Source organism: Plutella xylostella, chromosome 16 (genome assembly GCF_932276165.1).
Source record: "Plutella xylostella chromosome 16, ilPluXylo3.1, whole genome shotgun sequence".
Classification (NCBI taxonomy): domain Eukaryota; kingdom Metazoa; phylum Arthropoda; class Insecta; order Lepidoptera; family Plutellidae; genus Plutella; species Plutella xylostella.
The window spans coordinates 4,945,117-4,972,022 of NC_063996.1; the positions used below are offsets into that span (position 1 = coordinate 4,945,117).

The 26,906-nt window shown below is 37.8% G+C and overlaps 1 protein-coding gene across 5 annotated transcripts in view; it reads right to left on the minus strand.

Annotated features, from left to right (window-relative positions):
• LOC105381118 (LIM/homeobox protein Lhx1) overlaps window positions 1–23,972 on the minus strand; it is a 44,327-nt gene extending 20,355 nt beyond the window's left edge. For 4 of the 5 annotated variants that reach the window (XM_048626402.1, XM_048626401.1, XM_048626399.1 and 1 more), the window contains exons 1-3: window positions 23,601–23,793; window positions 17,750–17,939; window positions 13,650–13,861 (exon numbers count right to left, since the gene is read on the minus strand). In XM_048626402.1, coding sequence (XP_048482359.1) covers window positions 13,650–13,861; window positions 17,750–17,939; window positions 23,601–23,631 — 433 coding nt within the window. In that variant the 5' untranslated portion in view covers window positions 23,632–23,793. The other variant, XM_048626403.1, reaches the window with a different exon arrangement.
• Window positions 23,973–26,906: the final 2,934 nt, after the last annotated feature.

Below are 26,906 nucleotides of genomic sequence, written 5' to 3' on the forward strand. Positions count from 1 at the left end.
CATTAACATTAATGGTATAAGTATTTATGAAGTTTTAAATATAGAAATTCATATTTTTCCAATATCCATTGCTAACTGTTTTGTAAACAAAGCTACCTACTTACTACTTACTCTCTACCTACTTCCAAAGCTGTATCTTGTATGTATGTATGTAATCTTGAAAAAAATCTACAATTTAATATAATATAAGTATTATTTTACTTTGTAGGCGTATTTTCTTGTAATAACCGACGAACTGAACATAATGCTCTATTATCAGTAGACTAATTACACTTGAGACTAACATTAACGTTTTGAAAAACAATTATGTAGGTAAAGTATAATCGCCGAAAACATCACTAAATCATAGACCAACGTCTAAATCTGCCTTATCGGGAACTATTAACATTTCAATCAGTTTCCATGAATAATGCCTGCCCAAAATTAGAAGTGGGTATCAAGCGATCTACCTCCACCCATTAGCGTTGTAGAACGCTATTAAAATCGCAGATTATATTGTACTACAAGGGTATTACCGTGCGTTATAGCGTGTTTATGGCGGCAGCCGTTAATTCGAGACCACCATCTTTAAACATGAAATAAGAAACCGCGAGATAAGGATCTAAGAACATAAAATATATGGGAACTCTTTTGTGGAGCCAGTAGCCGTGTATATAGGCTTGGTGGTGTGTGGAAGGCTCGACGTACAGTCGTACACAGCGAAAGTAGCGGCACACATGAAAGCAGCCCGCGCACGCACACACGCGACGGCCGCCGCTGATTGGTGGCGCGGTGGCGACGGCCACGCCCCCTTTATCGAACGAAGCGCCGGCAGCGTGCGTGCGAAACGCATTTCTATATGTATGTACACTTGTGTAGAGCAGTGTACAGAGCTTTTGAGGAGCTTTTTGTTGTATTTTGTTATTCTTTTTCTTCTTTAGGCTTCCTTATAGAAATCGATAAATCCTTAATTAGTATCCTGAATTTTAATTTATAATTATTAAGTAAGTATATTTCAGATACACCACACTACGCGTAGTTTTATGTTCGAAAAGCATACTATATTTCAGATATTAACCATTATATTTCGTTGATTGCCCTGTCAGGAGCAGACGGCACCCATTGACCCACCCTTACGATATACCTACCTATAGGTACAGCTCTACCTATTCATTTAAGCGTATTCACAACTCCGTCTGCCCATTTATCCTTGACCCCGAGCGGGCGAGCAAATCGAGAAGTAGCGCACAGACAACAGTGGGTCAGACTGTGTTGGTGGTGGCTCACAAAAGTATACGTGACTTCTCGAGCCAGGTAGCCACGGGAGGGAAGCCGGGAAACACAATCAAACAGGCTTGCGCGAGCATGACTTCGCAATTTTGTAGCATTTTGATTCGTAGCGCCATCGGACACGGCCGCAGTGACGTGGCGGTTTTTCAGTTTTTTCTCCGACAAAACTCTGCGGTGTTGGTAGTGAAAAAAAATGTTTAAAGACTCACCGCACAAAGAGACCAGATACTTACATGTTTTTTATAAATAACACGTTATATTGAAATCGTATTTCAGTTCCGGCCCATTTTCAGTAAAAAAGGTGGTTGAAAGAAATACAATATCAGGATCACCAGAAAAAAAAACTAAGTGTACCTATCAATCAAGTGACCGATAAATCAGGCTAGTAAAAAACGCGACCCCTCGTTACGGGGTCGAATATTCACTTCGTAGCATGAAAAAATAATTTTCCAGTAATATTTCACATTCTCGAGTGATGGGCGCCTAATCTGTCCAGACGTTGCGCCTGCGCAGCCCATTGTGTTAGATCAAACATGGCGTCTCTAATGGCGGAACGCGACGCTGACATATTGCTTTTACGAGTGCCTCGTCTATTATTTATCGCCTTTTTTGGTCCGTTCGGAATTAAGAAGCATTATGTTTGTCAGGTCGCCGGCGCTGACCTCTCAACATGCATCATTGCGGACGCTCTATGGGTTATTAATTGCCTTGCCGGTGCTGTTTTAGTGCCGCTTTGGTCATTAGTGGAATATAAACCGACTATAGTAAATATTCGGGCCCTAAATTTAGTTTACACGACAAGTAGAAATACTTTAGTGAAATGGTAAATTCATTGACTCCACAGGGTCCGACGGAAACTTAATGTATCATCAACTCTGCATGTAGGATGTAGGTACCTGCGAGTATTATTACCTACACACCATCCAACATACACATACAGCTAGTTGTAAAGGTTGTAATATATAGGCACCACGGGTCACTCTATATGAAAAACGAAGTTTCGAAGCGCTGCTGCGCGAGCCACGTCTCTATCTGGTTGTATAATGTCGATTGCACGACAGCTATCGTTCGTTCGTTTTTCGTCAGTATAGAGTAACCCTCCAGGGCATCCATTATGGCTTGCAGCGAGTGATCAATCAAACTGCGGACGCAATGACGGACGCATGTCGCTTGGAAACTCATTAGACGGCACGTGAGGGGTTTTTTCTTCTTTTTTGCGAGACTTGTTGCATGGACTCGCGCCACATTCAGCCTGGTTGTGAAAGCACTGGCTGGAAGGAAAGTTGAATCAGATTTTCACTGTATAATTCCTAGATACTCTTTGAACAGTTACTAGTTATTATTCTGTGGTACGAGGTACCTATTAGTTTGTATATGCAATTAATACGTATTTAGTATGTACTAGGTAGACTAATGGATCGATATGAGAAAATAACATTTTCATTCCAACGCTATTAAATTTCGAGTACTTAATTCCGTTAAAGCTTACGAAAGCGATGCATTCAAATGGTCATATCAACATGTTAATAGACTAATTGAAACGTCAATGTGACACCACTTAATTAGTCATGTAAATTATTGTAAAAAGCAGCTGTTACAATAATTTAATATTCTACATTCGCGTCTTAACGGAATTTATGTCAGAGCAATAGATTTGTGGATAACTAGGTACCACAGTTGATGATTAAATAGGCTTTTCAATAGGGTGTAAGTACCTACTTTTCTTAGGAACCTATAAGAGTGTTCAATCAAAACAATGCAACGACAACTTGGTGCTTCTTCTTCAACTTCGAGGCCTACGAACCAGTGAAAACGATTCGGAATTAGAATTCGACATTAAATTAATTCAGTAATTCGAAAATTTCTTTATTATTCGATATTGTCTTCATTTCCGATTATGGTTGTCAAAATGTGTACGCGATCGAGGTTCTATTAATAATTAATTAATAACACATCGATATATATTTGAATGATCTATACCTACGTTAGACATTAATTATGTTAATATTGTCTCTTCCATCCAAAGGTTGTCTGGTAGAGATTGCTTTAAGCAATAAGACCGCCTTTTTGTACTATTTTATCTATAAGTTGTGAAATTGTAATGTTTTATTTAATGGTGCAAAACAAAGAGTATTCTATTCTATTGAAGCTTCATCTGTATCCGAGGGGTATAAACTTTCAAAGTACGGCCTCCAGTGGCCTGAAAGTTACTGTTAACTTGCCAATAAAATTCCACTCTGAAAAATGTAGGTATCCTATTTAAATTTACTTAAATGTATCCATACATATGTAGGTATACCGAAGCATAACTAATGTTCATAGTAACCTATAGGTCTACCTATTACGTATACCTATGTCTACTACATTATAAATTACACAAACCTTGATAAGTGGCTTGCATTTTCATACCAGGTAGTTGTAGTATGATTGTAGCTAGATATAGAATAACCTAATGGCTGCAGTTCGAGTTTATACAGCTTTCAATGTTGCCAGGTTCTTTGAATTTCTAAAATAGCACACATCATCATGAAAGCCTCTATATTATTTGCGGGTACATCAAGTTTTTGTTTCTTATTTGTATGTTTCTATGTATCTAATGGGGGCCTATTTTATTTTCACGGATTCTGTAAAAAAAAACATCGTAACCCCACGTCAAAATCAAAGATTAATTTTTCATGTACCATGCCAGTGTAACTTTCCTGAAGGCAACATTGTTGAAGTTAAAATTACCATCAAATTATAAATGAAAACGAAAATAGATCCTAAATAATAATTTGAGCCGGTATTCAATCGATGTTATACCTTAATTTAAGCACAAATTTGTCATGAAAACATTTAAACATGTAAATAACTGAAAATGCCAAAAAGTCTTTGCAAAAATGCTCCCATCACTTTATTGTGAACTGTAGGGTAATTTATTTATTTTTCGGCTGGCAACCCCGGCGGCTGCGAGGCGGGACGTGACCGCGGATCGTGACCCGCGCAGATTGCGCCCGTGCGTGCGCTGTGCAGCGGTGGCTTTATTTATTTACTTTTCCGTGCTATCCTTCTTGCTCTGTGTGCTGGCTGGGACAGCAATGTGTCTGTTGGTCTGTGTGCTGTATGTAATGCATCGGCGAGTGGCGAGTAGGTAGAGTCCACGCCACCACTGAAGTCTTACGGAGAAAGCGGGAACTGAACTAATTATTGATAAACTTGACACTGTCTTGTAAGTTTGTGATTGTGCAGCGCCTTCAGTGGTAGCTCAGACTCTACATACAAGAGTTTCGAATTTCCACTCTTTGTGTCAGACAAAAACTCAAATTACGTTATCAGTTGAAGTCCGACAAAGTAATTTTGCAACCGGTAAAAGATGGGACGTTATTTTGCTCTGAACTGGTAGCCCTAAATGAGAGGAAAAGAGTTAGACGTACTAGCACAAATACCCAAAACGTGACCTAGGTCCAACTACTCATTATGTCTATTATCCTATTATGAAGTTATTATTATTTATGGATATAGGATTTGATGATTTGACGATTGGGGCAGTTGTAATAAATATAATATAAAAGATGGAGATGGTCACGATTTGCTACGGAATAAAATATAATCATGTTTCCATTGTCCTTTATTAGTCAATGGTTTGCTTGTACATAGTACTTTGTAAAACTCGTAAATAGAGAGAAAAAACATTTATTTTTCAAAGACAAGTCGGATAGGTAAGTCTTAAAACGACTTGTTAAACTTTTCGTCATAAAAAGATGGTTGCAAATAAGTATTTTAAACAAATGCTGATGTCAAAAAAATTAAAACCATATAGATGACGGCACTCAAGAACCGCCGTGAGCATATCAGAAACTTACTCTACTACTTATATAATTTATAGTCATAACAAAAGCCACCGCAAGTCCGCTACCCATCACGCAGCCTACATAATTAAACAACACTATCAATCTCAAACCATTTCTCCACATAAAACTCAAAATAATAGACGACCAGTCTTATGTCACTTTTTTTTTAACTACACGACTGAATTGACAGGTCATCACCGACAGCGCAGGCGTCGGTGACTGTGCTGTTTCAAGAAAAAAAAGTTTTAATCAGCTCTACACTCGAAACTGAACTCAAATCAGTAGCAATGAGAGGCCATAAACGTGTGGTAGCAATCACGGAGTTTAAGCCCTCTCGGATCGAATCGGCGCAGAACGGGAGGTACTTTTTTCAAAAGATAATCTTCAGCGGGCGAGGCGTGAAGGCCGAGCGCCACAACATGGCGTCGACAGGTTTCTTCCCGCTTTTTTCACCTCTTTGTTCCTTTCCTCTATATTGTCTATAGACGTTTTGTTCCCGCGTTCGATTTTTAACTTTTTTTATTCGCGTTATTAATATTGCTGAGTCCCGTTGTCGAGCGGCGTCTTTTCTAGTCATTTTAATATATTCTTTTCTTGTTTTATTTACATACACACAGGCGTGAACCACGAGGCGGTTGTCTATCTAACTAGTTGGGAAAGGCTGATGATAAAGCTAAAATTGGTTCTCGGAATACGATTTAAATATAAATTAAACTCATCAAACGTCTGCATAGCGATACTAAAATCGCGAAGTCTGACGTTTCTCGGAAATAAATGATTTAGTGCTTGCCGTAAAATTTTGGAAACAATAAACTGGAGGTCAAATGCGGTAGCCTGGGAAGGCTGCGCATGATTTCCAGCACTCTCAGAGGAGATTTGGACCACACCTGGTTTGTAAATAAGTGCGACCCTCCCGCGACCATTGTTTAGCAAATTCATTTAGGTAGGTACTAGCTTTCAGAGACACTGATTCATTACGTAACATTGGAAAGTTCCAGGATATTTAAGTATCCATTGGTATGATCACCACCATGTTCCAGTTACATTCATGTTGACCCATAAATTTAGAAATCTTAAACAGCCTGTAAATCCGTATAACCTTATCGTTAGCTGTATCTAGGATTAAATTATCACTGACCCCGAGATTACATAAGACCTTTTAGAGTCGTTATAATCAATTAGGATTTTACCAGCACTTGCAGTCCAAACTAAACACAAGTACAGTTGAAATAAGGATTAAATTAGTCCAGTGTCACTTTTAATGCGAGGAAGCGAAAGAAATGAGGCGTTCAGCATTCGAATCTGGACTCGGACTATTAAAAAGCTAAGGTTGAGTTGGGTTACTAGTACCAGGAGACGATGACTGCGCGGAAGGGTCGCGGGGGCAGGAGTAGCACCGCAGTACCTGAGGAACGCTTGGCGCGGGGGGAGGGTAAAGGTCTCCATAAGCAGGCTGAATATTCGCGTGTTTTGCATGCGCCTGTATGAATGAATGCTTCGTTTTGACAAGGAACAAGCGTAGGATTGAGTATCGGATGACGTTTTATGATGTTGGTATTGACGCGTGAGCTGTTTCGTGCTGTAATTTCTTTCAGAGGAAGGTTGCTGAACTTGAAATATGGCTCAAATAAAACAAAGAATACAAACCAAATGAACATTCTAATATTCGTTTACAAATAGGTTCAAAAGAGGAACCGTGAACCGATAAATAAGACCCAATATTGGTCCTTTCGCGCATGTGTCTTAGGGGGCCCAATTACCAGGAGGCCCCCTGTGGGGACGGGCCTTTGGGCCCCGCCGAGCCTTAAGGCCTTGGGCTAATGAGCACGATAGATCGCTTTGGTTTTTAAGGTTTTAAAAATAGTGTAATAATCAATATTTTTAAGTTTCGACCGCTTGAGTTATCGGTGTTTAAAAAGTAGAATTTGGTATCAAAATAGTAAGATTATGGCATAAGTATTTACGTTAATATGTACAATTAATTGTATGTATATGTTTTAAACATCTGTCTATGTTGTACAATTATAAATAACAATGTATAAAATACTAAAACTAAAACATTTCCTGAAAACCCGAATCAAATTGGAAGAAGCCAACGGCTTTCTTGAGAAATCTGTCACCATGGCAACGATAACGAGTTTGAAAATGGAATAACTCTTACCCCGAAGCGCGGGTTGGGGAGGTTTGGGAGGGGGAAACGAGAGGGGTAGATAAGGAAATAATATTTTCCCGCCAACTCCCCGACCGTCTGAGATGTCTTTTTATTATGTTGGCAGTTCCTTTTTCTATTTGTGTACCTATATCGGTAGAGATTGGGTAGGTAAGTAGGTACTCCATTCTTCGAACTAAGTTTTATATCTTATAGAATGATCAAGCCATGATTTAAAAAGCAACTTTACTTTTCATGAGCCACAAAACTCGGAGAGTAAGTAATTCTGGATACTTCATGGTTGTAATTTCATTGGTTAACTGTGTTACTATGCCATGTACCTATAAGAAATGGTCTGGACACACTGGCCTCCAGCCAATTTCACGGCATTTACCAACACACAATACTGGTTAAAGGAAATAAACAATATTCGCGCCATGGCACGCACTGAAAGCACGGAAAAAGCTTCTGAATTTTTTAAAAAAACTTAGTTTTAGTATCAGTGGAAATAAGAACTTTAAAAAACATTGAGACACAAACGAATTGAGATACCACTCTTTTTTCGTAGTCGGTTAAATAACAAATCTTACTGTAAACTGATACGATACGACTGTAACATATTATAGTTTTTAAATCATTACACGGTATCGGTAATTTATGCATTATTTGCGCTAGCTAGGAAATCTGCATGGATAATTACAATGTTACCCAACAATTTTCTATGCCAGGGAAAGAAATAGATTAGCTATTTCAGTGTAGGTAGTTATAGGCCCGTAAAGCTATCCTACCGTTCGATAGGCAAGTCATTATTGTATAGTAAATTATCCCACCGCTGTACGGCGAAGCAGCGAAGGCTCAATCAACCAAATTACGCTAAACGCCGGACATGACCCTCGGACAATAACTGTTAGGAAATAATAGTTTTAATATCAATAATTAAAGTTTACAAAAAAGCTATTGAGCCAACCAATCGAGCCGAGTCCCTAGATCCTCCAGATATATGGGCAACTAGAACACTTTGAGGGGTCACGTTAAAATTGACTTTTGATAATTCCTGGGCACGTCTGATAATGGCGAGCGCCAACAGTCGTGCGGCACTAGTGATTATACCGATTATTGTCGATATCTGGTATCGACACCGGTTATTTGGTTAGTCGCTCGATTATCGATAATTTGCCCGTGGGGTACGCTTCTGACGCTGCGTAAATCGCTGACCGATTTGGTTGCTTCGTTTTTTTGCCACAAATTGTCCACATTACGATTTCTAAAACGTTTAGGTTCCCGATCGATTATGTTTATAATAGGCGCAGTTTTATTTCAGAGCTAATTGTGAGGAAAATACCTTGAGTGCCTGCAACGACCTTCGCACGTGAGCACACGCGTGTTTATGGAACACCTAAAGCGTAATATAAATAAACTATAAAATGGCTGACATAATTAACCCGGACAATAAAACAAACGTGTCCGGGCGTTTTCGTGCGATTTTCCGTAATTACGGGCCGAGAGTTCCCACATCGCGTTTCCATTTCATCCCGGCGACGGCCGCGCCATTATTTTTTATCGTTAAAAATGATCTCTTGGTAGCGTGCCCATAAAATAGGCGGCCGTAAACATTTACGTCTGGTTTTATAACTTTTTAATGTAGCGTTTTTGAAAGCTCTACGTGGAGTCGACAGAATATAATACCGGTATTTCTATTTTATATGGACAGAATGGTAAGAAATTGGCAGTAACTGGAGGACAGTAAAACTAGTGAGTATAATAAGTGTAAGTGCGACGGCCGTCGTAACTCCGGCGCGCCGCGCACCGCTGCCTTTATACACTTTATAATGATCTTTCTATTTTAGCTCCAAACAAAACATCAATATTTCTATACAACCCTAGTAAAAGGTAAAGGTACCTCCATTTTATATGATAAGTATTTTTTTCTATTGCCTTTAAAATAGCTAGACCAACCCACAATTACTTCTATCTGCAAAGCCACGGCCAGAACAGTTACACGCAAAAGTCGTTGGTGAGATTCGAGATTTGAAAACATGAATGTTTTGCTCGTCTTATTTAAGTCGATCAGGCAGTCAGATGCAGGGTCGCGAATAATAGCGCCCCTCCCGCCCCCTTGGGGGGTACGAAATGGGATTCTATCGGTCTCCTCCATTCCACGGTGTTTCTCGCGTACATATAAAAACATACATAACTATTCTATGTACGTATAGAGTACCTTTATAACTCCTGGTAGGTACTAATTATCCAGAAATATTAGGTGATGGTGTTGTTAAATAGGTACAATTCGATTGACGGTATTTATAAAATAAAACTTCACATGCCTTTTGTGTCCTGAAAATCAAACACAGGTATACACTTCTCATATTTAAGCATATGCACTAGATGCTAGATTTCATGAATTCTAATCTGAATAAATTATTTTGATACTTATAAGATAAAGATATGAAAAATTTACGACATTTTGCTAGAATTATCTACAATATTTCAAGTTTCACCGGCAACCAACCAAAAAACTACCAGGCGTGCATAATCGATGCAGAGTTCGACGGGACCCAAAGCGCGGCGGGCCGTGCTGCTATCACAACTACAACAACTCGTATCGGTTGCAAGCCAAACACCCGGGAGCCGTACCGTGAGCTGTTTGCGCAGAGAGGGAGCAACCCCATCCGCGGATGGACAAGCATTTGTGTGGAATTAATGCCCTATTTATTTATTATTATTATTAAATTCTTTATTGCACAAAGTAAATTGGTACAAAGGCGAACTTAATGCTAGCAGCATTTTCTACCAGTTAACCTTTGGTGATGTTGAAAAAGTGATTGGTAGTGCTTATGGCTTTGAAGAAAGAAGATGGTTTATATTGAGTACTTAACCGAAATATTAATATCTTAATATATAACTATCTATACAATATAAATATACACATGATACCTAAATAAATACATTACATACATACATACATAAATACATACATAAAATTACTATCATCATCATCATCACATAGATAGGGATCAGTTAGGCAAAATGTTCTGCTCTTGGAGGTAGTGGAGACGAACTTTACATTTAAAAAGATCTATAGACTTAGTTTGTCTTATATCCAGTGGTAACTTGTTCCACAAGCGAACCGCTGTCACAGTGAAAGAATCAGAATACCCTGCCGCATTATGCTCTGGGGTACGAAAGAGAAGATTGCGACTTGACCGTTGAGGACGGTCAGAAAAGTCGAAGAACGTGAAGCGTTCTGTTAGGTAGGTTATTTGTTTTAGCTGTGTAGAGTTTTTCCTGAAATCATACCTATTAGTTACTTCATAGAGTTGAAACGATTAACTTATGCTATAAATGATAGGGTCAATGGCGCCGAAAGCCAGCAAACTAATATTCGATCGAGTTTGACGTATCACGTTCCTAAATTAAGGCATTGTTCATTCAGAGTCGGCTAAATTATCTAAAAAGAAAATACTAAACAAAAACAAAAAGCGATCACGCCAAACTAGAATTTCCCCATTCCACGGTCGGAAGCGTCAACCCTACGCCTGCGTGTGATTGATAAGACTTATCGGAGCGCGCACGCGGCCCGGCAGACCCTCCCGAGATGCTGGGCGCAGATACCACGCGAATTGCGAGCGGTGGCTGCGGAGGGCTAGGGAGGCTATTTCGTTTTATGATGTTGTATTTTCTAGCTAAACCGAAGTTACTTCGTTGCTTGGATTCCCGCAAAATGTTACAGAATGCGAGACACAATAATATTACTAATTCAGAACTCAATTATAATTCCAATTGCATACGATGTCCACGTACGCTATAATCGTTCAGATGTTTTTGAATTAACCATATATCCATAACCGCATAAGCTTCTTAGCCGTGCCCCTCAGAACTCGATTCCCCACCTAATCTCCTCGTCCACGGGATTTAGTGCAGCTAGTGGAAACAATTTCGTATTTGCCACACGTTGCATATCGCTGGCTATCATTTCGCTGGCGCGGCTTAGGGTTGTTTTAGGGTTACATTTCCGATGTTATATTTTGTTTTATTGGGAATTTTGTAAGAAGCTGAAAACTCTGAAAAGCGTAATTTACCTACGTTTAACCGGATTCATAAAAAATACCAAATTGTCTTTTTTCTAAACAAGTGAGTTTGTCCAAATATTAGTTCTGCAAACAAATAACGAGGATATTGCTCGCATCATTTGCTCGCGGTCCCGCAAGGTTCATCGCGGATTCGAATCCGCACTAACAATGTATAAATATAATTACGCTGGACAAACATTGCCTAGCCGCCGGCGCACACATGCCGCAATCCGCACGCTACAACGCCCGCCTGCAACTGAAGGGTTGGTTTTAGAAGGGTTTTCTTTTTTAGCTTTGAATTTTAAAATTAGAACGCTTTTTAAGCTAGCTTTCAGAGGGTTCTTTATGCCCAATCGTTTATAGTCTGCGATAAGTATTGCTTAGGTACTTTTGAAGAAGTTAGATACAGAGGATCAGATACAATTTTAAGGCAACTTTTAACGTACTATAATATTGTGTATTTTATGTATAGGGACACAACCACAACATCTATCCAGGTTTATACATCATTATCTAGGTTTTAATTTTTATAAGTAATAATATCAACACAAAACTAATTTTAGCTGAATTCATTTCAATACAAACTGATTCGTAGGTACTGAAGATTCGTATAATTTTAGTAAATATGGCAGTAAAATCGCAAAATGTTCAGAAGCAAGAACAGAATAATATTATCATTAAAACATAAATTAATTTACAGGCTTTACATAAAATAAAACCAGATATTCTGGAAACCCGAATAGGAAAAATATAACAGGGGGATTTTGTGTCTTCTCTACTCGCTATCAAGATCCATAATTGTTTGGGTCGGAAGAAACTGTTCTTCTGTAGTTTAGATTAAAGGGCTGATAGCAATCCACCAATCAAAATATTTGGACTCTCTCTATTAATTTGATACTCCTCGAGTCTCGACAACCTTGTACTTTTACCTACCAATTTATTATAAGGTTTGTAAGTACAGCATTAGATACACCTATATAATTAATTATGTATTAACTATATAGCTATTGAAAATATATTTAAATCAATCTGGACTATGTTTAATAACTATCGTTAATGATTCAATTGTTATTCTGAATCTGAACCCTTAATCCAGAGATTCAAATTTAAAAAAAACCGGCCAAGTGCGAGTCGGGCTCGCGCACAAAGGGTTCCGTAGCAGCAAATATAATAAACTTTAAATCAACCTATCTCAAAAACTATAAGAGATACTTTGATCAAACCAAAAATCGTTGAATGAGTTAATTAGCATGCATCACCTCTATTTTTTTTAGAATTTTATACCCCGTAGTTATAAAAATAGAGGGGGGGGGACATACTTTTTACGACTTTGAGAGCTGATATCTCAAAAACCGTTCACTTTAAGAAAAATGTTTTTTAGAAAACTTTATATCATTTTAAAAGACCTTTCCATTGATACCCCACACGGGTATGTACATCGAAAAAAAAAAATTCATCCCTCAGTTACATGTATGGGGGGCCCCACCCCCAATTCTTTTTTTTACTATTTAGTGTCATATTTTTGTAGCGGTTCATACAACACATATTCCCATCAAATTTCATCACTGTAGTACTTATAGTTTCCGAGTAAATCGGCTGTGACAGACGGACAGACGGACAGACGGACAGACGGACATGACGAAACTATAAGGGTTCCGTTTTTGCCATTTTGGCTACGGAACCCTAAAAAGTGTCTTCTGTAGTACTTATTCTCGAGCTCGTGTCGTAACTTTTTCAAGTTATATTATTCTTTTGATGAATTAAAAAAAGTTACCGCGTGACCGCTAAGCACGTATCTAATGTGTAATGCGGTTCGCTTTTTATCGTCGTTGTTGGAGCTTTATTCTTTTTTTCTGCTGCACACTGAACCACGGCTTGTATTGATCGAAAAATCCGATTTCAAAATGGGTGCTTCGAAAGTTTTATTGTTGCCGCCTGATACGTTCTTAAAAAAAACTATTTAGAGGCACCAAGAAGGTAATTTTCACACGTCATGTTCGAAAATTAAACAGGCATTTCTGCCTTCGAATACAGAAGTAATTATTCTGAGTGGCTGAAGTTAGTTTACTGTTATGGATCAGAAATATGCATGAGCGATTGCCGGCATGACATAGCGTGTCACATGTTTTATTAGATGTTGCGAAAACGAGAATTTACTTTGCCATTGTTTGCATCTCTCATTTGTTAGCAACATGGATTTAATACAAACTATACTTTTTTTATTTCAGCTACCCATATGTTTAAGAAAGTTAAGGAAAGAACCACATCATCCACACACTCTATGCTGTCTATAAAAACATCTACACACTGGCAACTTAGAAAAAAACTTACGATGCGTAGTCGGCGCTTTTCCCGCCAAATAGTCCTCCTTGCATATGAACTTGTTGTCGTCCAGCACGTAGAGTTCCTCGCCGGTGGACAGCTGCTTCCTGCAGACGAGGCACGTGAAGCAGTTGAGATGGAAGACCTTCTCCCTCGCCTTGCGGACCAGGTCTGAGGGCGAGATGCCGTGCCCGCAGCCGCTGCACTTCGTCCCGTACCGCCTGCGGGCAAGGAGGTTGAGGTTAAAATAGGTGGAGGTTAGAAAGAGGCTGGGAGTTGACGCTCGGAATAAGGATGCAAAGAAAAGGTGCTTGTGAAGGGTAGAAATGGTGTTTATGTTCTTGTTGTGTTAATTGAGGATACCTGCGTCACTTATTTTCTATCTTTCACGCTAGATTGATGCCAGTGCAGTGCCCGTAGAAATATTACATTTATGGCAAGAAACCGCTAGAAATAAATAAAATTAATGATAGAAAAACACAAAACAGGTAGTCGGCATCGACAAGCTAGATAAAACCAACGTAACCATCGTCTTTTAACACCTGTAGTCGCGCAAAATTTATGACTCTAAATTATTCACCTACCAACTACACCGCGTTTTAATACAAAACTCGACTTAAACTTATGCAAATGAATTTCAAGACTAGCCGATTAATATTCTCAAAGAAAGCCCGATTATCATGATAAAAAAAATGTCGGACGAGCTACTAGCTATCTTAATGACCGTTAATCATAGTTTTGATATTCGAGTGTCAGCGGTCGACAACCTTTTTGGAATATTTTAAAAATTAACTTTTTTAGTGGACTAGTTGAAGCGCAGGCATGGGAAATTACTGTAAAGCCAGAGATGATGGTGAGAGACGAAATCCGATTGAATGGTTGTTCTGAGCATTTGTGAACTTGATACCTACAATGTTAAGAAAGTAACATAGCAACATACACATCAATCGGATCTTTACAGTGCCGATTATGTTTAGCTCACATTATGGGCATAGGTACATCATCTAGGTACAAATTATCGAGTGTTTCACGAGTTAGTGTTAGCGTTTTATCATCTCTCATCAATAATATAATAGACTATGTACCTAGGTACTAAAATAATAATAATATTAGGTAAAGCCTCAATAAAACCTCTCAGATAACCTTGCAGTGGTCCTCATAGGTGTGCTAAGTCATAAACCAGAGCACTTGGCCTTCTACTACGCAAGTTTTACAATCACACACAGCTATAGTACATGCCCAGGCATGTCGCAGTCTTAAAATGAGAATTACGCACGAGCCGATCAATAAAAGGACAATGATAATATAAATGTGCAAGTCACTGGCTGCATGTGTGACACAGGAGCAAGGAGGTCAAAGTTGCAATTGCAGAACTCCTTTGAGAGTGGAAAATGGAGGTGCAGGCAAGGAGTCTTGTACCTACATCGGCATCTATAAGTTTTATGTTTTATACGGTAAAAAATGAAAATGATTACGTAACACAACTATAACTGTTTTGAAGAAAAATAAGCCTTCTACCTATTCACTCACCTCAGAACACAACGTGGTAGAGCAGAAGGGGTGCACTGAGTGACTCATTCAGCACCAAAATCAAACCTATTATTTTAATGTTAGCAATATTACGGACGTCCAAATTTAGGTTATTTCTAAATAATAAAGCCGGTAGAGTATGTTGTGAAGCCGAAAAGGAAATGAATGGCCATTCATTATGCGCTAAAACATAAAATTGCGAGTTTTAGTGCCCACACCACACTCTGGACAAACATCCCCATTTCGTGTTCGGAGCCTATCAGAAAAACATACCGCGAACTCGATTTTCGCGGCAATCCTTTTTTATTATTATTATTTTATCATCACATTGAATTATTACCAGCTCCATTTGCATAAACGATGGAGGCCGCATGAATAAAACATAAAGTCAGTTTCGCTGTACTTATGGCACTGGCAGCCACGCTATGTCGCGAACGCACATCATTCCTCAATTTAAAAACTGTTCGATTTTCAAATTGCAAATTCAGAACGGATACATGCGAAAAAATAAAACCATTTGCGAATGCGGTATAGTAAAAGGTTCTACCTTTTTTGGCATAAGATTTTTTTGCCTAATCTCGTATTGCATAGTAACGTTTGGTCAAAGTCTCGTTACGCCGAAAATCGTATGGCATAAATCTCGTTTAGTAAAAAGTTATTTCGCATAACATTGTTTAGCCTAATAATGGTATGGCCAAATCTTGAATAGCCTAATAATGCTATGGCATAGGTTTATACAAAGTAATAATATTCGTTTGGCTTTAACTTTGACGGAGCGTCTCCCTACATAGCGCAAACTGGTGCCTTGTATTGTTTCCGCTGTTTGGAAAACGCTCCGCTCCGCTTCGCTGCGCTCCGCTTTGGTTTGATGAACATGTGCACCTAACACGCTCCTCCTCGCTTTGCTCGTCGTCGCACCTATTTTTAGGTTTCGATCTCATGGGCTTTGTAATAATTATATTGGTCGTTAACTTTCGATTTTTTGATAATACAATATCGTGATTTTCGGGATGTAGGAGAAAAATACCACAATTTGTACATTTACTACATACTTAATATATTATTTATTAAGATAACATTAGGAGAAACAAGATTATACATAGGTATAGACGAACATAAATTTGAGCAAACGAAATTTAGGTGTTTAAAGATTGTGCCTAAAGATTTTTAGACGAAACGAGCCTTATGCCACATAAGTCTTGGCAAAGTGATGGTTCGGCCAAAAAAGTTTAGACGATACGAGTTATGCGAAATGAGTTTTGGTCAATAAAGATTATGCCAGATGAGCGGAACCCATAGTAAAAGGATACCATAAACAATACCTAATGGAAAGTGTGTGAAAATCATGAGGTGAAAACTAAATATGCGCAAATTATCTGGTCGGTAGATATAGGTATTCGCCTTTTGAAATTCTAATTTTGCCGCATGTTTCGTTTTTACACGTCCTATATTATAATTTTTATAACCATCAGCGATGTCAGTACAGTATGTTGTTGTTATCTTTTTATTGCCATTCTTGACAGTGCAATGTTTCTTTATATCTTTGCGCAGTCTTCTCCCTGCAAGAGCCTGAAGGCAGATCCTTTCGGTATTTCATAATTATTTTAAGATAATACGAGACAGGCATGAGTTATGCCGGCTATGTGGGTAGAGGACATTAAATTTTATATTTTGACAGGTACCTTTGAAGTTATAATCAAGGTTGTAGTGATCCACCACACCAGTGGTAAAAGTATATTAGGTATAGGTACGGTGGCCTGCGCCTAAAAGTATACACAGGCGGAGTTTTTAAAATAGAGATCACAAGCTCACATGCTGCTCAAGCACATCCACATATACACCACTGCTACACACATCACATACAACACGTCCCCGGATTTATAACATATGTATGTAGCTGGTCCCTTCATCATCAGGGATCGCTATTTTAAAAACTCCGCCTGTATACTTTTAGGCGCAGGCCACCGTACCTAGTTCTCTGTTTAGTATAAAAAAATATTTAAAGAAACAAAACTACCGGTCCCCAAGCCCTCGTCGATTGATAATGCCAAAGTGCCCCGGAAATGACGTCACTCAGGTTAGGTACCGAAAATGTCACCGAAATGAACTCATCAAATTACGAAAAACTCACAAAATTAAACCATCAGGCCGGCGGAAGTCGTAAGTGAACCGTTTTCCGCTGTTACCTGACCTGCGACGAAACTTACTAAATTGCTTTTTTTCCTTAAACAACAAACGTTTTTGGCGCCATATAATTTGAAAATCGGTGATTATAGCACTTCAGTTTTTGTGGATAGGCGTCATCAAATAATAGTTATTTGAAAGCGGATAATGGTTGCCTTTTCACTGCGGCCTTCCTGTTTGCCTATGGGGAGACCACACATTTGAAGGTTTTATATGTAACAAAGTAATGTTGAGTTTTTAGCTTAACAAAATACCAGGAGCCCAGAACAACCAAAAAGACTGAACTGAAGAAAGCTTTTTGGTTGTTCCAGCACTTGTCGGCCAGGGGAGCGCGGCAGTCTGCGCAGCACACAGGCCGAGTGCCAGCACAACGTAATACCAGGATCCCATATTACCTGAAGAAGTCGTTCCGGCAGAACAGCTTGTTGTCCCGGCTATAGCATTTATCAGCCAGGGGTGCTCGGCAGTCGGCGCAGCGTACGCAGGCGGCATGCCAGGCTCTCTCCAGCACGTGCAGAAGGAACTTGTCGAGGATGGGCTTCTCGCAGCCGGCGCACGACATCGCGCCGCCAGCCTCGCCGCGTCCTGGGGAGGAGACGGTGGATATCAGTACTATCAGTAGGTTGGCAGGTGGAAATTAAGTATTTACTTATCACAGACCTATATAACTAGATTCCCCAAGTGTACATACTGCGCGTGTTAAAAGGTTTTTAATATGATCAACTTTTGTTTCATAAATTTTGTTCCATCCAGCTGTCATTATCAGTGTCAAAAATAATAATTCCTATACAAATATCGGCACGTCCGGTTCTCATGGAAATGAGTGCATCTGTGGCATCTATAGTCATATAAGTAGGTCTGTAGTAAATTTATATATAAATTCTACTACTGAAAAAGTAAAATAAATCATGAATAAATCTTTGTTTTTCTTATTTCTGCTAGAAATTATTTCATATTTTAATTACCTAAGGTAATATTAATATCACAGTGTTGTAAAAAGTAAAGAACACAATAGGAATATAGGTTTCCCCATAAATATATGTTTAAGAATTGAGCATTTTGTACTAATAATAGAGATAATTTAATCATAACAACATAAGCCCATCAAAATTCACTTCTAATTATGATAATAACAAAGTAACATCTTCATAACACACTTTTGCATTTATTATAGCTTAAATCACTTTTATTATTCTGTAGTTACAATCTCAAAATATCTTTACGACTATTAACCAGACTTAACTGTTCAAATCTAGGTCGGTGGTACAATGGCAAAACTACAATATTTACTAATTAATTGTAACCATGTAACGTTACAAATTTGTTGTAAGTATGTAACACAAAAAGGCAGCCTTATCGCTTAAATTGTGTATGTCCAGTTGCCAGGGAAATTAACTAACCCAAATACTTGTATAGGGTATAGGTATACATACTATACAAGAATACATAAATATAGCTATACTATACTATAGGTCGTTCACAGATATATGGTACAATAGAAGTCTGTCTATGTTAGAGATCATAAACTGTTATACGAGGAATGATGATGACTTCATCATGATCTTGAGCTTTTGTAAGACTTGGTTGTAAAATTGTGTTGGTATGTATGAAATTCTTGTCTTCATAGTACCTAAACCTAATGTATTGTTTTGATAGAATTCTATTTACAATGTATAGTTCCTATAACGGGACGGGTAGTTGATAATATATTTATTAAAATACCCATGTTGTAACAGCACTAATCTTTTATAAATAAGTAGGCAGATAATTATCATTATAGTACCTTACTATACATTATATCTTTATGTTCAGTGATTACTCTAGAACTAGCTATTCCTCTGGGAAAGACTATTCAAAACTTAACTGCTAATGCCCGTCGCATCGCGGGCAAACTTTCAGGGCATATTGGTACACATAAAGATCAATTTGCCCAAAGCTCGCGGGGGCAACCTGTTATGTCGGGCAGTGGTAGCCATTCTGAAGGCGCTAATTATAATTTTACTAATTATATAAGTACCTCTATGCTGTCAACTTTACAATTGTCATAAGGTAATATGAGATTTTAGTGTACTTTAATCATAAATTTGTATTTCATCGACTTGAGATTACTAAATTTAAATTCGGTGCGATCAGAATCGCTACCAATAAATAGTTAACCTCAAGGCATGCTATTTAACAGTAGCAGCTCAAAACTATTTTACGCACAATTAAAATTAGTGGGCAGCCTCCATCTTCACAGAACCGTACGATTGTGTTTAACTGCCGTAGGCGGAGTAGAGAGGTAAAAATTTATAATAATATTTTTTTTATAAATTTTTCTGAATTTCAACTACTTATTAAAAATTGAATACGTAAGTATCTTATTCATTGTTATTGTTATAAATTTAGAAAGGTTAGATGAAGTTACATTATGAAAATAACTTAACTCTAGGTATTTTAAATGAAAAGCTCGAAACATTAGGAACTCACAAGTTATCCATATATACAAACTTATAAGCACATTAATTTTAAAATTTATCCGATAGGTTTTCAGTACTCTGTGCATGCCGGTACCGCCATAACATATTTATAAAACCTGCTCATAGCCAGTACGTAGGTACCTATAGGTACATAAAAATGGTAGCGGCGAAGCTGCAGGCGTAATAGGAATCGCGTTTAACGATCGATAAAGCAGAGGTAGAATAAAGTTTTATTGGCATACGCTATAGGCCATAGCCGCTCTGTTTTACCTACAGGCTCTTGGGTGCAGCCGACTCGACTGGGTAGAATACCCGAAGTGATATTGCAAGTTGCCGCTTCTTGAAGATCATTAGAGAAAATAATTAAGATGGGTGTTAATTTCTAGTTAGGTAGGTATAATACGTTAAAACAGCTATAACTTTAGGTATTATTAAAGTATCTAAGTATTTTCTTTTTATCTTACGAGGCATAGTGCTCTAAAAGTAATTAAGATGGGTGTTAATTTCTAGTTAAGTAGGTATAATACGTTAAAACAGCTATAACTTTAGGTATTATTAAAGTATCTAAGTATTTTCTTTTTATCTTACGGGGCATAGTGCTCTATAAGTTGATACTTAATAACTAAAATTTCAGAATGTTAGTAGGTGTATAAAGGGTGTTTGACAATATCCCATACCTGTAAAACAACTCCATATACTCCATGTAGGTACTGTGCTACATAATTTTGATACTTATGTTGACAATTATTGTAGATCTACATGATCCTTTAAGTCTATAGGTACTAAACTTACTATATTAAACAATCACTCTCATTTAATACGTAAAAATTTATACATATACATACCAATATTCACCATTATGGTAGTTTCATATGATATGAAATACGGCAAAATTATCAGACCCGTCGATAAAGTAAAACCAGAAATAATAAAGGTGATCAAAGATATTTGTGTGTCGTACGCAGATGCTGCAACTTTGTAACTTTTAGTAAACAGGCGTATTAACATTTACAGTTAACATATCTTACTTTACACATAATTTTGTAGGTATAGCTATGTTAATGTATAGCTGGTAGGTATGTTATTTATAATTATTTATCTACCTTCTTGTAGACCTTCAATCAGGTCCTATATCCTGCGTGCAATTAACTGTAGTCTCATTTACACATCTTTGGTTATACCTTGCTCATAACTGTCGTAAATTGACACGACTGCCTACGTTTGGACAACGTTCAAAGAACGACACTATAAACCCATGATTTACAGCTGGATCCCTTTTAAACGATATATCATAAGAAGCGGCATGGCACATCGCAGCGCTGCGGTCCTTATAAAAACAACGTCAATGAGTGTAACACCCTATCGTTTCTTTTTTCAAAATATTTCTGTGGTATTCTTTCGTCATTCCGCTCGGCGCGTTTTGACGTTTATTAGCCGAATTTATGAAGGTCGCCGAGGTGGTTTGTGTTTAATATTCCATATTCAAATCAGAATGTCCGATTGGTCTCGCGCCATTTCAGTCGGTGCGTTCAAAAATTACGATTCACCGAGCCAAAGGATATTCGGCGGTGCGTGTGATTTTTTGGTTTTTAAATTTACCGCTGTCACGCTGTTTAGGCTGTCGAGTTCAACTGTAATAATAATAAGCTGACAGTGGTATCTCTGTTAAACTTTGAAAAGCTTACGAAACTTTACGGTTTGTGTTTGACAGTGCAAAAGTTTTGTTTTTCGAAAGTCAAAACCTGGTTTGGGTGACAGGGTAGGTAATGATACGGGAAGGTTGTTTTTTTAATTTAAAATACAAGGAACATAAGTACTTCTCTAAAGAGAAGATAAAAATTTCACAAATTTAATAATCAGTATCGTTTCTGCAGTCACAAAAACCATGCAGTTTGATAAAAAAATAACATTTTAGGAATTTTGTTTCATTCCCTTAGAAGTGCTACAAATCTGCATGCATGCAGGGTTAAACATTCGAATAATGCCAAAATGCACTTTGAAAGCAAATTATTCAACAATATTCGCCTTGTAAATTACAACACAATGCTTTAGATTATACAGTAAAATTGGATTGTGTGCTAAACATTAGTGTTTGAAATAGGACTTTCATTCAAGTTCAATGTCTTTGACTTTCACATATTTTAAAGTTTAGGACTAGGTACTTGAACTACAATAAGATATATTTTTCTTCTTTAAAGCATTAATGAAAGGTTTTTGCTTATAACCGTTTGAAAACCTTTAAAAAACGACGGCCGCGTTAGTTAATCCGTCAAGGAAACTCAAAACCCAGTAGGTATCATTTGATTCTTAGAATTTTCATAATCGTCGAATCACTAGGTCGGTTATCTTACACAAAGGTCTATCACTTGTCAAAAATATTCCTTCAAAAAATGTATAATCTTTGGCTTTTATTTTTTCTTAAAAACCATGATACCATCTCAACATTACACAACATCTTAACTTTAGACAGATTTGCAAACTGGCTTAGTATAATTCTCAGAAAGCCACCCAATAGTAGAACAAAAAAATATTTGCAAGTGTAATCCGTTCTTTTTGGCACGCTTCCTTAAGAAATGATTTTTTTTTAGTGAGTATGTCTATATAGTCATAGACAAGAGTCGATTTAATCTTTGAGAGGATCCAGAGGATTTAATCTTCATGATGCTGGGAGTTTTTACCTAACTTCTTTAGATTTTAATCCTTTTTTACTGTTGTTGTGTTCTTTCTTAGCCTAAGTACCCAACGGAATTAATTTTCAGGAACCGAATTTTATATTATCCTTTATATTTTTAGCCTCAAATTTTCATATTTTTGGTCCATTTGTCATTGCAAATATCTCAATGGTAATTCAATTGAATTACTTACATAAAAATCTATTTTTTTCTCATGTAGGTAACACTAAACCCTCCTTAAATCTTACACAGGGTTCGCAGTCCTTGTCATTTCAATTCATGAAACTGTTGTTTTTTATCAACCTCATTCTTAAATCTATAAATGGTGTTACCGTGTTCTATATTATAGTTATATGTATTATATTAAATCAGATCAAAACTCCACAAAGTTGGATATCGTTGAAGTAAATCTTTAAAACTCAGAGAGATATATTTTCATTTCCTCCTTGAAAGGATTTTACCCCATCACTGATAGCCATCTATGAGAAAACTTCTGTTGTTTCTAAAATCTGCAATTTCTTGGCCGTTGATTTTCTTTAATTTTACTTTCACACTACAATTATCTCTAGGATACTTAATAGCTACTTCGGTTAACGTAAGATATCCTCTATCGCCTCAGTTGTTTGTGGATGGTTCATAGATACAACTAATGTCGACTCCTTTGTATGTTTTTAGGATTAATAAAGTTTGCAATGTTTCCTTGTTCTGCATTTTTTCATCATTTTGATCCTCATGGGTATCCTTCCACTGAATAATCTTTAGGCCTACATTTTATATGCTTATCTACCCCTTTTAATTATCTCAAGCAGAAACTTATTATCTTGTTATATTACCAAAGAAAATTCAGTATGTTTTGGGATATACCTATATGGGATACATAATATGTCAATGGCGATCATCAATACAAATTTTCAACTCATATTCTGGTTTCAAAATCAAATAGGCACCTAGATGGTGCAAATTAGGAAGGTTATACTAAAATGCATTGATTGAGATAGGTTACATCTCCATCAGATTAGTATATTCTATCAAGCTATATCAACTTCATATTATTATCATCACTTTCGTTAGGCACTATTAAGTATTATGTCTGTTTAATTGTTTAATTTAATTACCTAAGCTACAACTTCTAGTTGGTAGCAACATCGTGTTCCCTTCCAAATTCTTGCAGGTAGATATAGGAGCTTATTTGTAATAATCTATATTATGTAGGTGTAGAACACAAATTTCAATCATCCACCATAGATCACATCAATTTCCTTGGATGCAGAAAGGCTTGAATGTTGAATTAATGTCGTTTCACAAGACACTAACTTTTACCAATGTGGTGCTGGTGGAAGGGGGCATGGGCCCCCCGTCCTGAGGCAAGGAAGCCCGCCACTTCGGCACCCAACACGGACACTCAAACACTTGACACCCCGCGAATTCTTCGCAACGCACTACGACGCACCGACGCGCGCGAAATCTCAACGCATACTGCCAGAAAACCCGTAGCTTTTTCAACTCGACACGAGAGAGAGCGAGATGGTGTCATGCCTAGTGGGTGTGCGAAGGAGGGACGAAAAGGGTAGCGCTCAGAAGCAGGCGTGGTTCAAGTAAGCAGCCACTAGCGTTTAGGGGGTGGCGCTTGAGCAGCATTTTCTAGGGTTTTTTTGGTGCGTGTTTCGGCGCGGTAGTGGGATTTCATTTTATACAACACGTGCGGCGCGCGCAGTAAATTTAAATTGGCTTGCCGGTACATCGGGCGGGTGGTAGCCAACATAATTATAGAGCCCGGCTTTTTCGGTTGCTGTTCTCCTAGCTAGGCTGTTTGGCGGGTTCCATTGCCTTGTTTTATGTTTTCACTGTAGTAAGGATGCTGTTTTGACTGAGGGCGTGTCCGTTTAATGGTGAAGCTCATATCCGTTCCTTTTTCGAAAATTGTAAGTTTGGTTTTTTCGCTTGTAGATAAGAATTTATCCCACATGTTCGGCTGGATTTGATATAATGGTGGTAGGATCCGCCCCCTATTCGATGATTAACGGGTTTAATTTAAACCCAGATTATTCAACTTACCTACTGGCTATTACAATAAGTGAAATGTGTTTAGTAAAAATTTATATTGAAAAGTAAAGTTAAGATTCATTTGGTTAAGCAATGTTTGGTTGCATTATACGAGTATTGATATACCTACTTGTATTTTTTTCGGGATACCTAAGCATTATAATAGCATTTTTTCCTTCTACTTCACTTAGGTAGGTAACCGTACTATATGCCGGTAACGTCAGTGTATGACTGTGGGTACTATGATTAATGAGGGATTAGCAAAAGGGCAAAGTGGTAACGCGGGCAACTTCTTATGTATCTCATTTTGCCCTTGTTATAATTTCTTAAATAATGTAAAGCCAAGTCAGGTAGATAGCATTAACTGGTTACCTATTAGATAAAATGGAAAAAAAACATGCTAGCCTAATAAAATCCCTCCGCAACTCATTGTATCAGAGCGTTTGAACCTAGGTAGGTAAGTACCTACTTATTATTTTTTGTAGCCAGCGGGTGGGAAAGCTCTAAGCCCTAAAATCCTAAGCTTTAACCATTGGCCATTGGTAGTTTCCCCTATTGTACCTACTTAGGTAGGTACAAGGTACCAGCTACTTACGTGAATTTTTAAGAAATTCATCATTGGCTCTTCGATGAATTCATCGATGTAATTTTAAAAATTTGACTATTTCATACATTAAAATTGCGGATTTTTAACCTTGAAATTTGTTATTGATTCATCGACGACTAAGTTTTAATAACTTACAACCTATGAACTGGACTTACTTTAGGTATATAGGTACCTAAGTATAAGTAGGTACATTTAATTTCAGTGTGGATATAACAGCTAGATAAACGGAACCCTTACAAGAACATAGATCGATGTACCTACCCACTTACTGAACCACTCTTAATATGGATTATTTTTTTTTGTCATTTCAGGGCTATTTTAGAGTTTGTTTTAAAAATAATCTACGTTGCCCATTAAGTTAATTGGTTGCTATAATGTAGGTACTTTGTTAGGTTCTATTACCTACATGGCAACGACGATGTTACTGAAACTGTATGCTATTCATCCTGAAAAGTCTGAACAAATCTTCAAGCTAGGCTGGTCCCGGGATGAACCTAATATAAAACATAAAACGAAGGTTAAATTAGGTAATAACTACGTTCTCCCGTGTCCAATAACCGTTGATGGGATGACCCTAGAAGTTGTTCTACAATAATCTCAAAGCTCACGACTACTTACTCACGAGCAATTAAAGCTTTCAGTTATTTTACGGTAAGTATACCAAATTGCTACTAAACGGAAAAGGCTAGCTTAATGACGCCGTCTACACTATTGAAGTACAATTAACAGCTCATTATTAGAATACTACCAACTAAAAACTTAATTATATTGTGTTCAAACTTCAATGAAGTGTTTAAGAAAATGGGGATATCAGAGTTGACCTGCATGGACCCCAATTCTCGACTAGTCTTTAGCGTCAATTCAGACGTACCACAACCACACCACAGCCACAACCACACCACAACCACGCGGTGTGGTCGGGCGTATATTTTGTATTGACAATGAATAATCCAATTCACACGTGCCACATTTTGCCGTTGTTATCGACCACCTGTGTAATACGACCACATCGCAACCACATCGCAACCACAACGCAACCACATCGCAACGGCAACGCCGCCACGCGGCGGCGGCACCGCGGCAACCTGTTCTCCGTATTAACTGCACACGACGACGTGGTTACCACATCGCAATGACAGCGACAACGCAACCACATCGACATTTTGTCGCTCCCACAACGCAACTGCAAAAAGCCGCTGTCACACTATTCACAATTTCACATGTAACCAGAGCTTGACCACATTATGTCGCTGCGACGTGGTGTGGTTGTGGTACGTGTGAATGACGCTTTTAATGTCTACTGTCAGTGGCGGGACGCGACGTAACGCCTTTTAAATAGTAACCATTTTGCAATGAATTCTAACACTAGACATTAAAGACTAGTGGTCGAGAATTGGGGTCCTGGGCAGCAATAATTGGCAAACTTTTACTAGTCTTTTAAAATAATGCAATACCTACTTACGTGTAGGTACGCGTTCCTCATTTATTGCATACGATTTCATTCATTTCCCCAAAGGTTGCTGGAAGAGATAGCTTTTCACGATACGGTCGAGTAGGTAATTCCTATTTTAAAGTTGAATATAAGTGTAGGTACTTATACTACTTTAAAATTGTAATATAAGTACCTAAGTACGTATGTAAAGAAAGAAAGCAAGAAAATACATTTATGGAAGACTGCACACACACACATTTTTAAAACATACAAACCATATACATAATATAATATAATTGTAATATACCTAAGTACGTATGTAAAGAAAGAAAGCAAGAA